At 44.4% G+C, this 14,167-nt stretch overlaps 2 protein-coding genes across 7 annotated transcripts in view; both read left to right on the forward strand.

Moving 5' to 3' along the window:
- The first annotated feature begins 4,675 nt into the window (after positions 1 to 4,675).
- Positions 4,676 to 6,496, forward strand: LOC143984098 (general transcription factor II-I repeat domain-containing protein 2-like). Its single transcript, XM_077484414.1, has 3 exons — positions 4,676 to 5,356; positions 5,477 to 6,026; positions 6,168 to 6,496. Exons 1-3 carry the CDS (start codon positions 4,676 to 4,678, stop codon positions 6,494 to 6,496), a joined length of 1,560 nt encoding a protein of 519 aa, XP_077340540.1.
- A 1,115-nt stretch (positions 6,497 to 7,611) lies between these two features.
- The window catches only part of LOC143981750 (uncharacterized), a 75,992-nt gene continuing 69,436 nt past the window's right edge, over positions 7,612 to 14,167 (forward strand). For all 6 annotated transcript variants that reach the window (XM_077479825.1, XM_077479829.1, XM_077479828.1 and 3 more), the window contains exon 1: positions 7,612 to 7,749. In XM_077479825.1, coding sequence (XP_077335951.1) covers positions 7,659 to 7,749 — 91 coding nt within the window. In that variant the 5' untranslated portion in view covers positions 7,612 to 7,658. The remainder of the gene's footprint in view (positions 7,750 to 14,167) is intronic.

Genomic DNA, 14,167 nt, shown 5'->3' on the forward strand with positions numbered 1-14,167 from the left:
TATGGTATGGTAAGGTTTTACTGTGATGTTACTTTGTTTTAACGTTAACCATAATTTGCTTAGCAGGTACGCCATTCAGCTGCAGCGCGGATTTATTTATCTTGACAGCAACAGTGTTTGCTCCCACGATACATAAAGCCGTGACTCCAGTGCTGTAGGAGGTGATTTCACCACCACAGTTAAAAAAGAGCATATATGCCGAAGCATGGGGGCATAAGGGGTGGAGGAGCGATTTTGCTCCTAATGCCGCATACATACGGTCAAAATTCAGACGGAGGGCTTGCCAATGGAAAAGTTTGAACGTATGTACGCGGCATAACTTTTTTGCGGGAGGATGCCCCCATGCTTCGTCATATATAAATGGTGCATGTATGTCCATCATTAGAAGTGGGTGGATGAAGGGAGGTATTCTAATGGTGGGCATACCCACCGATCAATCTCTTTTTTTTCGTTCAGACAACATGACTCTCAGTAAATAGCTTGGGGTGTCTACTTTCCAAAATGGGGTAATTTGGGGGGGTTTTGTGCTATTTTGGCATTTTATGGCCTTCGAAACTGTAATAGGTAGTGAGGAGTGAAATAAAAAATTTGCGCCCTTAGAAATCCAGAAGGTGGCGATTGGTTTTTGGGGCCCCGTACCAGCTAGGCTCCCACATGTGGTATCCCCGTACTCAGGAGAAGCAGCAAAATGTATTTTGGGGTGCAATTCCACATATAACCATGGCATGTGTGAGCAATATATAATTTAGTGACAACTTTTTGTAAAAGAAATAAATATTTTTATTTTTTGTCATTATTCAATCCCTTGGAACAAAAAAAAAATATTCAATGGTCTCAACATGCCCCTCTGCAAATAGCTTGGGGTGTCTACTTTCCAAAATGGGGTCATTTGGGGGGGTTTTGTGCCATCTTGGCATTTTATGGCCTTCAAAACTGTGATAGGTAGTGAGGAGTGAAATAAAAAAATTAATGCCCTTAGAAATCCTGAAGGCGGTGCTTGGATTTCGGGGTCCCGTACGCGGCTAGGCTCCCAAAAAGTCCCACACATGTGGTATCCCTGTACTCAGGAGAAGCAGCAAAATGTATTTTGGGGTGTCATTTCACATATGCCCATAGCATGTGTGAGCAATATATCATTTAGTGACAACTTTGTGCAAAAAAAAAAAGTTTGTAATATTCCCGCAACTTGTGGCAAAATATAAAATATTCCATGGACTCAACATGCCTCTCAGTAAATAGCTTGGGGTGTCTACTTTCCAAAATGGGGTCATTTTGGGGGGTTTTGTGGCATTTTATGGCCTTCGAAACTGTGATAGGTAGTGAGGGGTGAAATCAAAAATTTGCACCCTTAGAAATCCTGAAGGTGGTGATTGGTTTTCGGGGTGCCGTACGCGACTAGACTCCCAAAAAGTCCCACACATGTGGTATCCCCGTACTCGGGAGAAGTAGCTGAATATATTTTGGGGTGCAATTCCACATATAACCATGGCATGTGTGAGCAATATATAATTTAGTGACAACTTTTTGTAAAAAAAAAAAAAAAATTATTTTTTGTCATTATTCAATCCCTTGGGACAAAAAAAAAAAATATTCAATAGTCTCAAGATGGCCCTCGGCAAATAGCTTGGGGTGTCTACTTTCCAAAATGGGGTCATTTGGGGGGGTTTTGTGCCATCTTGGCATTTTATGGCCGTCAAAACTGTGATAGGTAGTGATCGATAGTGAGGAGTAAAATAAAAAATGTATGCCCTTAGAAATCCTCAAGGCGGTGCTTGGATTTCGGGGTCCCGTACGCGGCTAGGCTCCAAAAAAGTCCCACATATGTGGTATCCCTGTACTCAGGAGAAGCAGCAAAATGTATTTTGGGGTGTCATTTCACATATGTCCATAGCATGTTTGAGCAATATATCATTTAGTGACAACTTTGTGCAAAAAAAAAAAAGTTTGTAATATTCCCGCAACTTGTGGCAAAATATAAAATATTCCATGGACTCAACATGCCTCTCAGTAAATAGCTTGGGGTGTCTACTTTCCAAAATGGGGTCATTTTGGGGGGTTTTGTGCTATTTTGGCATTTTATGGCCTTCGAAACTGTGATAGGTAGTGAGGGGTGAAATCAAAAATTTGCACCCTTAGAAATCCTGAAGGTGGTGATTGGTTTTCGGGGTGCCGTGTGCGACTAGACTCCCAAAAAGTCCCACACGTGTGCTATCCCCATACTCTGGAGAAGTAGCTGAATATATTTTGGGGTGCAATTCCACATATAACCATGGCATGTGTGAGCAATATATCATTTAGTGACAACTTTTTGTAAAAAAAAAATTTTTTTAATTTTTTGTCATTATTCAATCCCTTGGGACAAAAAAAAAAAATATTCAATGATCTCAACATGGCCCTCAGCAAATAGCTTGGGGTGTCTACTTTCCAAAATGGGGTCATTTGGGGGGTTTTGTGCTATTTTGGCATTTTATGGCCTTCGAAACTGTGATAGGTAGTGAGGGGTGAAATCAAAAATTTGCACCCTTAGAAATCCTGAAGGTGGTGATTGGTTTTCGGGGTGCCGTGCGCGACTAGACTCCCAAAAAGTCCCACACATGTGGTATCCCCGTACATGGGAGAAGTAGCGGAATATATTTTGGGGTGCAATTCCACATATAACTATGGCATGTGTGAGCAATATATCATTTAGTGACAACTTTTTGTAAATTTTTTTTTTTTTGTCATTATTCAATCCCTTAGGACAAAAAAAAAAATATTCAATGGGCTCAACATACCCATCAGCAGTTTCCTTGGGGTGTCTACTTTGCAAAATGGGGTCATTTGGGGGGGGGGGGGGTTTGTACTGCCCTGCCATTTTAGCACCTCAAGAAATGAGATAGGCAGTCATAAATAAAAGCTGTGTAAATTCCAGAAAATGTACTCTAGTTTGTAGACGCTAATTTTGCGCAAACCAAAAAATATACGCTTATTGACATTTTTTTTACTAAAGACATGTGGCTGAATACATTTTGCCCTCAATGTATGACTAAAATTTAGTTTATTCGATTTTTCTTATAACAAAAAGAAGAAAATATCATTTTTTTTCAAAATTTTCGCTATTTTTCCATTTATATCGCAAAAAATAAAAATCGCAGAGGCAATCAAATACCATCAAAAGAAAGCTCTATTTGTGGGAAGAAAAGGATGCAAATTTCGTTTGGGTGCAATATTGCATGACTGCGCAATTACCAGTTAAAGCAGCGCAGTGCGAAATTGTAAAAAGACCTCTGGTCCTTAAGGTGTTTATTGGTCCGGGGCTGTAGTGGTTAATTCTCTTTATTTCTCTCTCTCTTTAATTCTCTTTATTCCTCTCTCTCTTTAATATTTTCTCTCTTTAATTCTCTTTATCTGTAATTCTCTTTACCTTTTTTCTCCTCTCGTTCTGGCTTTCAGGAAGCTGACAGCGCGCCGCGCCGCAGCTTTTTTTGTACAAGGAAGTGAGCCAAAGGTAGAAAAAAGGTCTGTTTGCTTGATTAAATAAATTGTTTATAGAGATATACATGGTCTACTGGTCACATGTGTTGAATTCCTCCGAGATCCATGCCTCATTCATTTTTAGAAATGTGAGGTTGTCAACACTGTCGTGAGCTAGGCGAGTGCACTTATCGGTCACGATCCCCCCTGCTGCGAGGAACGTCGTTTCGGACAGGACACTGGACGAGGGGCAAGCCAACAGTTCCATTGCAAATTGGGCAAGCTCTGGCTAGAGGTCAAGCCTGCCCACCCAGTAGTCCAGGGGTTCATCACTCCTCAGAGCATCCACATTGGCCGTTATTCCGATGTAGTCGGACACCTGTCGGTCTAGGCCAGTCATGTCCAAAGTCCGGCCCGCGGGGCATTTGCTGCCCGCGGTCCGGTTTTGTATGGCCCCCACCTTGCCCCCAGCTTCTCCTCTTTTATGGCCCGCCTGGCTCCACACACCCCGAGCGCCTCACTAACAAGCTGGGGCGTGTGCGGCAGGTCCGGAGCCTGTGATTCCGGCGGGGATTGGTGGCGGTGATTGGCTGCTAGTGCCTCTCTCCCCGCCTCTCATCCCAGCCTCTCACTGACAATCAGGTGCTGGGGGCGGTCCAAGGCCTCCGGGAAACTGACAGCACACGCCGCCAATAGCAAACACTGAGCTGTCCCTGCAGCAGCTGCAGATCTCTCAGTGCCTGTGATTGGCGGCACGGATTGGCGGCGCGGATCGGCTGCGGCACCGCACGCTGTCAGATTCCTGAAAGCCAGAACGAGAGGAGAAAAAAGGTAAAGAGAATTACAGATAAAGAGAATTAAAGAGAGAGAATATTAAAGAGAGAGAGGAATAAAGAGAATTAAAGAGAGAGAGAAATAAAGAGAATTAAAGAGAGAGAGAATTAAAGAGAGAGAGAAATAAAGAGAATTAAAGAGAGAGAGAAATAAAGAGAAAGAGAAATAAAGAGAAATAAAGAAAAAGAGAATTAAAGAGAAAGAGAGAAATAAAGAGAAAGAGAATTAAATATATATATCCAAATAAGCTCATCTTCACCACACACAGCCGCAAAAGGTAGGAGAATTCTTGCTGGGCGGTGTATTAGTGTATGGGACGAGCACGCTTAGACCAAAACCCCTGACACTGCGCTTACATAATATTTTCCCATTCTGGTCAATTTCTAAAATGGCGACTGTAAACAAGAGAAGGAAAGTTGACAGTGAGGGCCGCCGCTTCCAGGACAAGTGGAAAGTGGAATATTTCTTCACTGAAATACGGAATCACTGTGTGTTTCTGATATGCCAAGAGACTGTGGCTGTTTATAAGGAATTTAATGTCAAGAGGCACTACCAGTCGCGACATAGCACATATGACAAGCTAACAGGGCGAGACCGCAGTGAAAAGTTGAAGCAACTTGAAGCTGTTTTAATGTCGCAACAGCGATTTTTCACAAGAGCCCGTGAGTCGAATGAAAATGCCACAAAGGCAAGCTATGAGGTGGCAACGTTAATTGCTAAAAATTGCAAATCTTTTGCTGAGGGTGACTTCATCAAAGAATGCGTTATGAAAATGGTGGAGAATATCTGTCCAGAGAAGAAGCAAGAGTTTGCCAACATTTGCCTGGCTCGTAACACTGTAGCACGGAGAATTGAAGAGATTTCATCAGATATTAAGAGACAGTTGACATCCAAAGGAGTGGATTTTGACTTCTTTTCAATAGCCTGTGATGAAAGCACGGACCTATCTAACACGGCTCAGTTGCTGATTTTTATGAGAGGGGTGGACGATGAAATGAATGTGACTGAAGAGCTACTTGACCTCCAGAGTCTTACGGACCAAACAAGAGGAAAAGATTTGTTTGTTTCTGTTAGTTCCGCCATAAATGACATGAAACTGCCTTGGAACAAAGTTACTGGGATTATTACTGATGGGGCACCTGCCATGGCTGGTGAGAGAAGTGGATTAGCAGCCCTAATCTGTAACAAGGTGATTGAAGAAGGAGGCAAAGCTATTAAACTCCACTGTATCATTCATCAACAAGTTCTTTGTGCTAAACATCTCAAATATGACCATGTTATGAAACCGGTGGTGAAGACTATTAATTTTATTCGCTCTAAAGCCATGTGCCACCGCCAGTTTAAACAGTTTCTACTGGACATCCAGGCTGAATACGAAGATGTTTTATATCACAACGATGTAAGATGGCTCAGTCGGGGGTCTGCACTGCAGCGTTTCTACTCTCTCAAAAAGGAAATTGGAGAATTCTTGGAAACAAAGGAACAACCGATGCGAGAACTATCTGATCCGATGGGGCTGGCCGATTTGGGGTTTCTAGTTGACATAACCAAGCATCTGAATGTCCTGAACATAAGTCTTCAGGGGAAAGATGCAGCAGTGAACCAGCTTTATTCACACCTCAAAGTCTTCGGAACAAAGCTGCAACTTTTCATAAGGCAGTTGTCACAAGCACAACCCAATCTTATACACTTTTCAGCGTTGCAGGAAATAATGACCAGTTTTCCACAGGACAATATCAGTACGCAAATGAGCAGATATGCAGCAGACATAACATCTCTGGCTGGGGAGTTTAAACGGCGCTTTCAGGATTTTGCAGCTATTGAAAAGGAGATCAGCCTTTTCTCCTCTCCATTCTCTGTTGACCCCGATGATGCTCCAGATCAGCTGCAGCTTGAGCTCATTGAGCTGCATTGTGACAGCGAGTTACGCAGTCGTCACCAACAACTCTCTCTTGTGAACTTTTACCGCCAACTGGATAAAAGCCGGTTTCAAGAGATTCGAACATTGGCTAAGAAAATGCTGAGCTTGTTTGGCTCTACATATATATGTGAGAAGACGTTCTCTGTTATGAACGTTAACAAGAACCGCGTGAGGACAAGACTAAGTGACTCTCACCTGCGGGACATTTTGCGCATCAAAACCACTGCCTTTGACCCAGACCTGGCCTATGTGCTGCAGTCCAGATCTCAATTTCACCCTTCACATTAATGCAGACAAGTTTTCTTTTTCAATTCAGATTAATGTAAAATCTCAGTTAGTATCAGTTGGTCTAAATCAGTTATGACTATATTTCACAAGATGGACACTTGATTTTATGTTCCTGTTCATATTTTTTTTTAGCTTAAAAGTTGACAGGCAGCCTTTATTAATGTACTTTAGAATGTTCCTGACATGTATTTCAGCTTCCTGGATTTTTTTTTTTCATCCGACCTTCATATATGAAAGGCAGAGTGATTTAACACCTGTGTAGATTTGTCCTCCATGTGACGAAATGAAAAGTATGCCGTTTACAATAAACTTTGGTTAAAAATTTAATTTGCATTTCATTTTAACGGTTCAAAAAAAGTCAGGCAAAATGGTCGGCCCTCATGCATGTTCACTTCATGAAATCCGGCCCTCTTTGAAAAAAGTTTGGACACCCCTGCTTTATATGTTTTACTTTCTTTTTGACAACATTACGCTATGTTGGATTCCTATTTTTATGGTTTTATATATGATATCGTGACCCCATCTCCCATTGGATCATAACAAATTTTCGCCAAATTGATGCTGTGGTGTGAGCTGAATTTGTGGAGTATCTATGCCTATTGGGTTGAATTCCAGCTATAAGCCTACGTGACTTGGGGGGCATATGCCTAGCTGAGTCCAAGTCTTCCGGTAAGCCTCCCCCAGTTTCACGGTGGTGGTGGTGATATATGCATGAAGAATACACCTTGGAAGTCTCTCTTGCAATTTTGGCACTGGATCTGATATGTTTTGGGATTTGTTTAGTATTTGCACTTTTTGATAAGGAAGTTGTGAATGATCACATTTCAAAAAATCACTTACCGGTATTTGTCATCACCACATTTTGGAGGACAGCGCAGTAATTATAAACCATACCTAGGAATACAAGAGAACCAGATACTCAGGAATTGATCATTATCATTAACACTGAATACACATATGCATAGATAGAGTTCCTACTATCATAGAAAGATGCATGATTTATAACAACAAAGAAAAAGCCCAGTCCTTTGAAGGTAACATTTCCTGGTTTGATAAATGCTTTGATAATGACCCTACGCATTGTCTGCAAACACTATATATATCCATAACCAGGAAAGACAGTTACAGACTGTCCACTCATAAGACAAATAGAACTACCATCATGGCACCCAAGCTATGGCTCCTTCTGGTGACTGGCACACTTCTCGGACTTCAGAGCTTGGCCACTGAAAATGGCGGGAAGAAAGACCCCTGTAAGTAATTTCAACTCACAACTTATAAAAATGTACAGAAATGAGGCTGACTAGAGTCTGAGGGCCATGTCACATGTAGGCAACATTACTGACCCTGGCCCCAACGAGGCATTAATGGAGTGAAATCTTGTTTGGTATGTTAAAGAATAAAAAAAAAATTTGTTTTTGATCGCATAGCTCCCAACTGTCCCTCATTTGAGACCAAATACTTCTGTCCCTGGTGAAGATTCAGTTGTCCTTCTTTTTGGAATAATGTGTATATCTCTATACAAAATTTTACTTTTATGCTACTCTTTACTACTTTTCATCCAATCCCTATATTTCTGTATTGGTTATTTTGATAAGTCAATTAAAAGGAAGTCAAGCATTTTTTTTGTGTGGTTTAGCCCAGTGGTCCCCAAACTGCTGCCCTTTGCTTGCCTTTAACTGGCCCTTGGGACACTGTAACTCCTACTGCTACAAAGCAATATTCCTCCCACTGACATCAATGATGGGGGTACTATTCCCTTCACTGATACCGATGATGGGTCCACTTTCCTCTCACTATTACCAATGATGATGGACTATTTCTCCCTCTAATGCCCATGATGGGGTACTATTCCTCCCACTTAATCCAATGAGCCCCAGGGCACTATTCCTTCCACTGCTACCAATGATGGGGCACTATTCCTCCCACTAATATCAATGATGAGGAACTATTCCTCACTATTCCTCCTTGGTTCAATAGAAGCCCAACTTCTACAAGGCACTATTTCTCCCACTGACACCAATAATGGAACACTATTCCTTTTACTGGTAATGATGATGGGTCCCCTTTCCTCTCACTATCACCAATGATGGTGAACTATTTCTCCCTCTAATACCCATGATGGAGCACTATTCCTCCCACTGATACCAATGATGAGCTCTTGTTCCTTCTACGATAACCAATGATGGGCAGTGGCGGAATTATAGGGGTTGCCAAGATCGCCATGGCGACCGGGCCCCTTGCTGCAGGGGGCCCTTGAGGGCCCCCTGTACACTTCGATAGGAGGGAAGGCTGAGAGGAGCTCCCCAATCATCAGCCGAACTGAAATCGGCACTGTGCAGGGAGCTCCGAGTCCTCACATTAGGCTTAGTGAAAGCACAGTGTGTGCTCTTTGTCTCCCCCTAGACTGCAGTACCCGGCAGGAAGAGCCAAGGTAAATGTCTGCTGTTTTTTTTTTTTTCATAAGACTATCTACTCTATTTGTGTGTGAGCATGCTTGTATGTGTGTGTGTGTGAGCATGTGTGTGTGTGTGAGCATGCTTGTATGTGTGTGTGTGTGTGTGTGTGTGTGTGAGCATGCTTGTATGTGTGTGTGTGAGCATGTGTGTGTGTGTGTGAGCATGCTTGTATGTGTGTGTGTGAGCATGTGTGTGTGTGTGTGAGAGCATGCGTGTGTGTGTGTGGGAGTTAGCATGCTTGTGTGTGTGTGTGTGTGTGTGTGTGTGTGAGCATGCTTGTGTGTGTGTGAACTAGCATGCTTGTGTGTGTGTGTGTGTGTGTGTGTGTGTGTGTGTGTGTGTGTGTGTGTGTGAGCATGCTTGTGTGTGAGCATGCTTGTGTGTATGTGTGAGCATGCATGTATGTGTGTGTGTGTGAGCATGCATGTATGTGTGTGTGTGTGAGAATGCATGTATGTGTGTGAGCATGCATGTGTGTGTGTGTGTGAGCATGCATGCGTGTGTGAGCATGCATGTGTGTGTGTGTGTGTGAGCATGCATGTGTGTGTGAGCATGCTTGTATGTGTGTGTGTGTTCATATATGTGTGTGTGTGTGTGTGTGTGTGTGTGCATGTATGTGAGTGTGCATGTATGCATATGTATGTGAATGTGCATGTGTTTATCAGTGGTGGTGCACCCAAAAGGGTGCACACAGGTGCTGCCCTCTCTCTCCAGCCACCCCCCTCTATGACCAATGGATAGATTCATGCATAGCATAGCATGAATCTATCCATGGCCACCGCTGCCACCCCCATATTTAGGTGTCTGGTCCCTTTTGGGGTGCCGGTCGCCTGAATTACAGCAGCGGGGGGTGTTTTTGCAGCACCTGATTAGAGCCATGGGCTCTAATAGGCTTCAAAGTAGGTGAACTGCAAGCACCATGCTGGACGCTCACAGTCTACCCAGGTGTGTTAGAAAAATGAATTAATATTCACTTTCCTAACACTGAACCGCCTCTCCACCAATCTGGTGTGCGGGTCTGTTACCCGTCACCTGATTGGCTGAAACGATAGGCGCAGCTATTGGACGCCTATCAGGAGGAGAGGACAGGAGATCAGGATGGCAGGAGATGCATGAAGGCAGGGCCGCTGATAGGCCAGTACAACTGGCCCCGTTGTACTGGGCCCCGCCAGCAGGGGGGCCCGGGCAACCTGAACAGATAAGTCATTAAAAAAAATCCTCCAGCAATGACCGATCAGAGTCCTAAATACAAACAACTAACCCCCTCCCCCCCCCGGTTTACTTTTTACGTTTTTTTTTCTTTACTGATATCTATGTGGAAAAAAGGTGGCGGCAGGGGAGGGGCTATTTTTTTCTATTTCGGGCGCAGAAGAATCTCTACCGTGCCCGCTCGTCATCTCCTCATGCTGGCTCAGCTGGCTAGTGCTGTCCCACTGGTGCTGCTGAGCTATTCCTCTTTCCGTGTGAGAGAAAAAGCGGTGAGGCGGCGAACTCAGACGAGCAGCGGCAGCAGAGGACAAAAAAGAAGCAGCTGGCATCGGCATCCCACCTGACTGTAATTGTTTGTGCACACTCCGGTCCAGGCAGTTGCAGGATTAGGGAAGAAGTGACTGCTTGGGCCCAGCTAACAATGACAAAGGTGTGTGCTTGCTTGGGGGGGCTTCAAGATCTACTACTGCAGAAGCATCTATACATTATGGCATTAATGGCATGTTGGCCCTGTCTGCAGGTTGCACATGCATTATGGGCTGCCTGCAGAGACAGTGCCACCCATGCCGTAATGTGCTGCAGACAGTGCCACCCATGACGTTAACGCATTTGCTGCCTGCAGAGACAGTGCCACCCATGCTGCCAATGGCATTATGTCATTGGCTGCATGGGTGGCACTGTCTGCAGCACAATATGGCATTGGCAGCATGGGTGGCACTGTCAGCAGGTAGCACATGCTTTATGGCATTGGCAGCATGGGTGGCCCTGTCTGCAGCACAGTATGGCATTGGCAGCATGGGTGGCACTGTCTGCAGGTAGCACATGTTTTATGGGCCATAACGCATGTGCTGCCTGCAGAGATAGTGCCACCCATGACGCTGATCTCATAATGTGCTTGAGACAGTGCCACCTGTGCCGCCAATGCCATAATGTGCTGCAGACGGTGCCACCCATGCTGCCAATGCCATAATGTGCTGCAGACAGTGCCACCCATGCTGCCAATGATATTATGGAGGGGCCAGGGGTGGGGCTAAAGGAGGGACCAGGGGCGGGACCAGGGGTGGAGCTGAAGGGGCCCCGTCAGGTAAGATGTATGGGGCCCCATGATTTCTATCAGCGGCCCTGCATGGAGGACCCCGCTCATGGCCATTACCCGCTGCCCCACCAAGACAGGGTAAGTGCCGGGCAGACAGCGAGCGGGCGGTGGGGATTCACAGTGGCAGCATTTGATGGGCACACCAACAGCATTTGATTAGCACAGTGGCGGAATTTTATGGGCACAGTGGCAGCATTTGATGGGCACAGCGGCAGAGTTTGATGGGCACAGCGGTGACATTTGATGGCATGGTGGCTGCAATTGATGGGCACAGTGGCTGTAATTGATGTTTTTTTCAGAATTTTTCAGTTTGCTTGCGCCCCCCTAAAAATTTTGAGCACCAGCTGCCACTGGTTTATATGTGTGTGCATATGTGCATTTATATATGTGTGTTTTTTTTTATATATAATTATATGTGTGTGTGTGTTTATATATGTGTGTTTACATGTATGTATGCACATTTTATGTAAAATGCTGTTTCTCCGAAAAGCGATCCATGCTCAGATTGCTTTTCAGGGGCATTTGACAATCGGTAGAGAGGCAATATGTTGCCTACTGACCACCTGTTTTAACCACTTAAATGCATCATCACTATGGTGCAACTGCATGCAATGCACACAGTTGCATGGGGGTTGCAGTGCAGCCCCATTCACCTAGGGGTGTACTTCAAGGGTGCCCTGACTGGAAAAAGATTGTGAAACACCGACATAGAGGAACCGGTCTCTCCATTTTCCTCCTGCAGCTGATGAATGCCTGTGGGTGGGAGAGGAGGAGAAGCGGGGGGGAAATGGAGAAATGGGTTCCTTTATATGCGGCCACCCACTTGGGACCGGGCCCTGGTATTCCGCCATCGGGCTCGGAGAAAAGAGCCCTGTTGGGGGGGGGGGGCCTCCATGGTTTCTTGCATCGGGGCCCTGAAGGTTCTAGTTATGCCACTGATGATGGGGCACTATCCTTCCACTGCTACCAATGATGGGGCACTATTCCTCCCACTAATATCAATGGTGGGTTACTATTCCCCACTATTCCTCCTTGGGTCACTAGAACTCCTACTGCTACAAGGCACTATTCCTCCCACTGACATCAATAATGGGACACTATTCCTTTTACTGATACAGATGATGGGTCCCCTTTCCTCCAACTAAATCTAATGAGGGGGCACTATTCCTTCCACTGCTACTAATGATGGGACACTATTCTTCCCACTGATACCAATTAGGGATGCGCCGAACACCCCCCGGTTCGGTTCACACCAGAACTTTCGAACGGACCGAAAATTCATGCAAACTTTAGAACCCCATTGAAGTCTGTGACTCGAACGTTTGAAATAAAAAGTGCTAATTTTAATGGCTAATATTCAAGATACTGTGCTAAAAAGGGTTTGGGGACCTGGCTCCTGCCCCAGGGGACATGGGTCAATGCCTAAAATGTTTTTAAAAATGGCCGTTTTTGCGGGAGCACTGATTTTAATGACGATTAAAGTTAAAAAAAAAAGTGAAATATTCCTTTAAATATCGTGCCTAGGGGGTGTCTATAGTATGCCTGTGAAGTGCCACGTGTTTCCCGTGTTTAGAACAGTCCCTGCACAAAATGACATTTAACGTAAAAAAAGTATTTTAAAACTGCTTGCGGTTTTAATGTAATATCTGGTTCCGGCAATATGGATGAAAATCATTGAGAAAAATGGAATAGGTAGCCCCCCCCTGCCCATTACCAGCCCCTTTGGATCTTGTACGGATATTAAGGGGAACCCCGTACCCATATTAAAAAAAGGAAAGACGTGGGGGCCCCAGGCCCTATATACTCAGAACAGCAGTATACAGGTGGTGCAAACAAGACAGGGACTGTGTAGGTTTGTTGTGTTAAGTAGAATCTGTATGTAATTTTTAACTGGTACATTTTTAAAGTGTAGCTCCAGTCAAAAAAATCTATTTTTAAGCTTTTTGGAAAACATAGGGAAGGGTTATCACCCCTGTATAATTTGTTTTGCCTTCCATCTTTTTTCATCTCACTTCCTGTTGTCTCCTTCCGTTTGCAAGTAGCAGACGTTTGTAAGTTGGATGTTTGAAAGTAGGGGCCTGCCCTATATGCTCTGCAGAAATGGCGGAACAAGGTGTTGGTGTTGTCACAACATTGTAAGCCCTCAAAGTGACTCTTGGTGGGCGCTGGAGCGCCCTGCTGTGAACAATTATATCAAGAATTGTAATTACATACCATTGTAGAACAGTGGTAGAAAAATTGGGCCTTTGGTGGTTGTGGTGCTGGTGCCACAACACTATAAGTCCTCACAGTTACTCTATACAAATATTATATTATATCAAGAATTGTAATTACATGCCCCTGTTAAACAGGGGCTGAAAAATTGGGCCTTAGGCACTGGTGCTTGGGCCACGACATTGCAACCTCTCCCATATACTCTAGTTGTAGTGCAGGAATGAGCCCTGCTGCAAAGCATTGCATCAAAAATTGTAATTAAACGCCCCTGTTAAACAGGGGCTGAAAAATTGGGCCTTAGGCACTGGTGCTGGTGCCACGACACTACAACCTCTCCCATATACTCTAGTTGTAGTGCAGGAATGAGCCCTGCTGCAAAGCATTGCATCAAAAATTGTAATTAAACCCCCTGTTAAACAGGGGCTGAAAAATTGGGCCTTAGGCACTGGTGCTGGTGCCACGACACTGCAACCTCTCCCATATACTCTAGTTGTGGTGCAGTAATGAGCCCTGCTGCAAAGCATTGCATCAAAAATTGTATTGTTTAACAGGGGCTTAAAAATAGGGCTGGTGGCATCACCCAGAACCAAAAATGTTCTTCCAACATATCAGTGGAAGAGGAAGAGGATAGACAATCAACATAACAGGACAGTCACTCAGCATCAGCATAGGCAGTCTTGAAGGGATGTGATA

Source organism: Lithobates pipiens, unplaced genomic scaffold (assembly GCF_037356315.1).
Source record: "Lithobates pipiens isolate NorthernLeopardFrog02 unplaced genomic scaffold, aLitPip1_a1.2 Scaffold_16, whole genome shotgun sequence".
NCBI classification, from domain to species: domain Eukaryota; kingdom Metazoa; phylum Chordata; class Amphibia; order Anura; family Ranidae; genus Lithobates; species Lithobates pipiens.

Excerpts from the sequence above, each read along its gene's own strand:
- LOC143984098 (XM_077484414.1), top strand. The coding sequence starts at position 4,676 with ATGGCGACTGTAAACAAGAGAAGGAAAGTTGACAGTGAGGGCCGCCGC. Across the intron at positions 5,357-5,476 it reads GAAAAGATTTGTTTGTTTCT|GTGATTGAAGAAGGAGGCAA; the intron begins GTTAGTTCCGCC and ends ATCTGTAACAAG. Across the intron at positions 6,027-6,167 it reads TTTTCCACAGGACAATATCA|ATCAGCTGCAGCTTGAGCTC; the intron begins GTACGCAAATGA and ends ATGATGCTCCAG.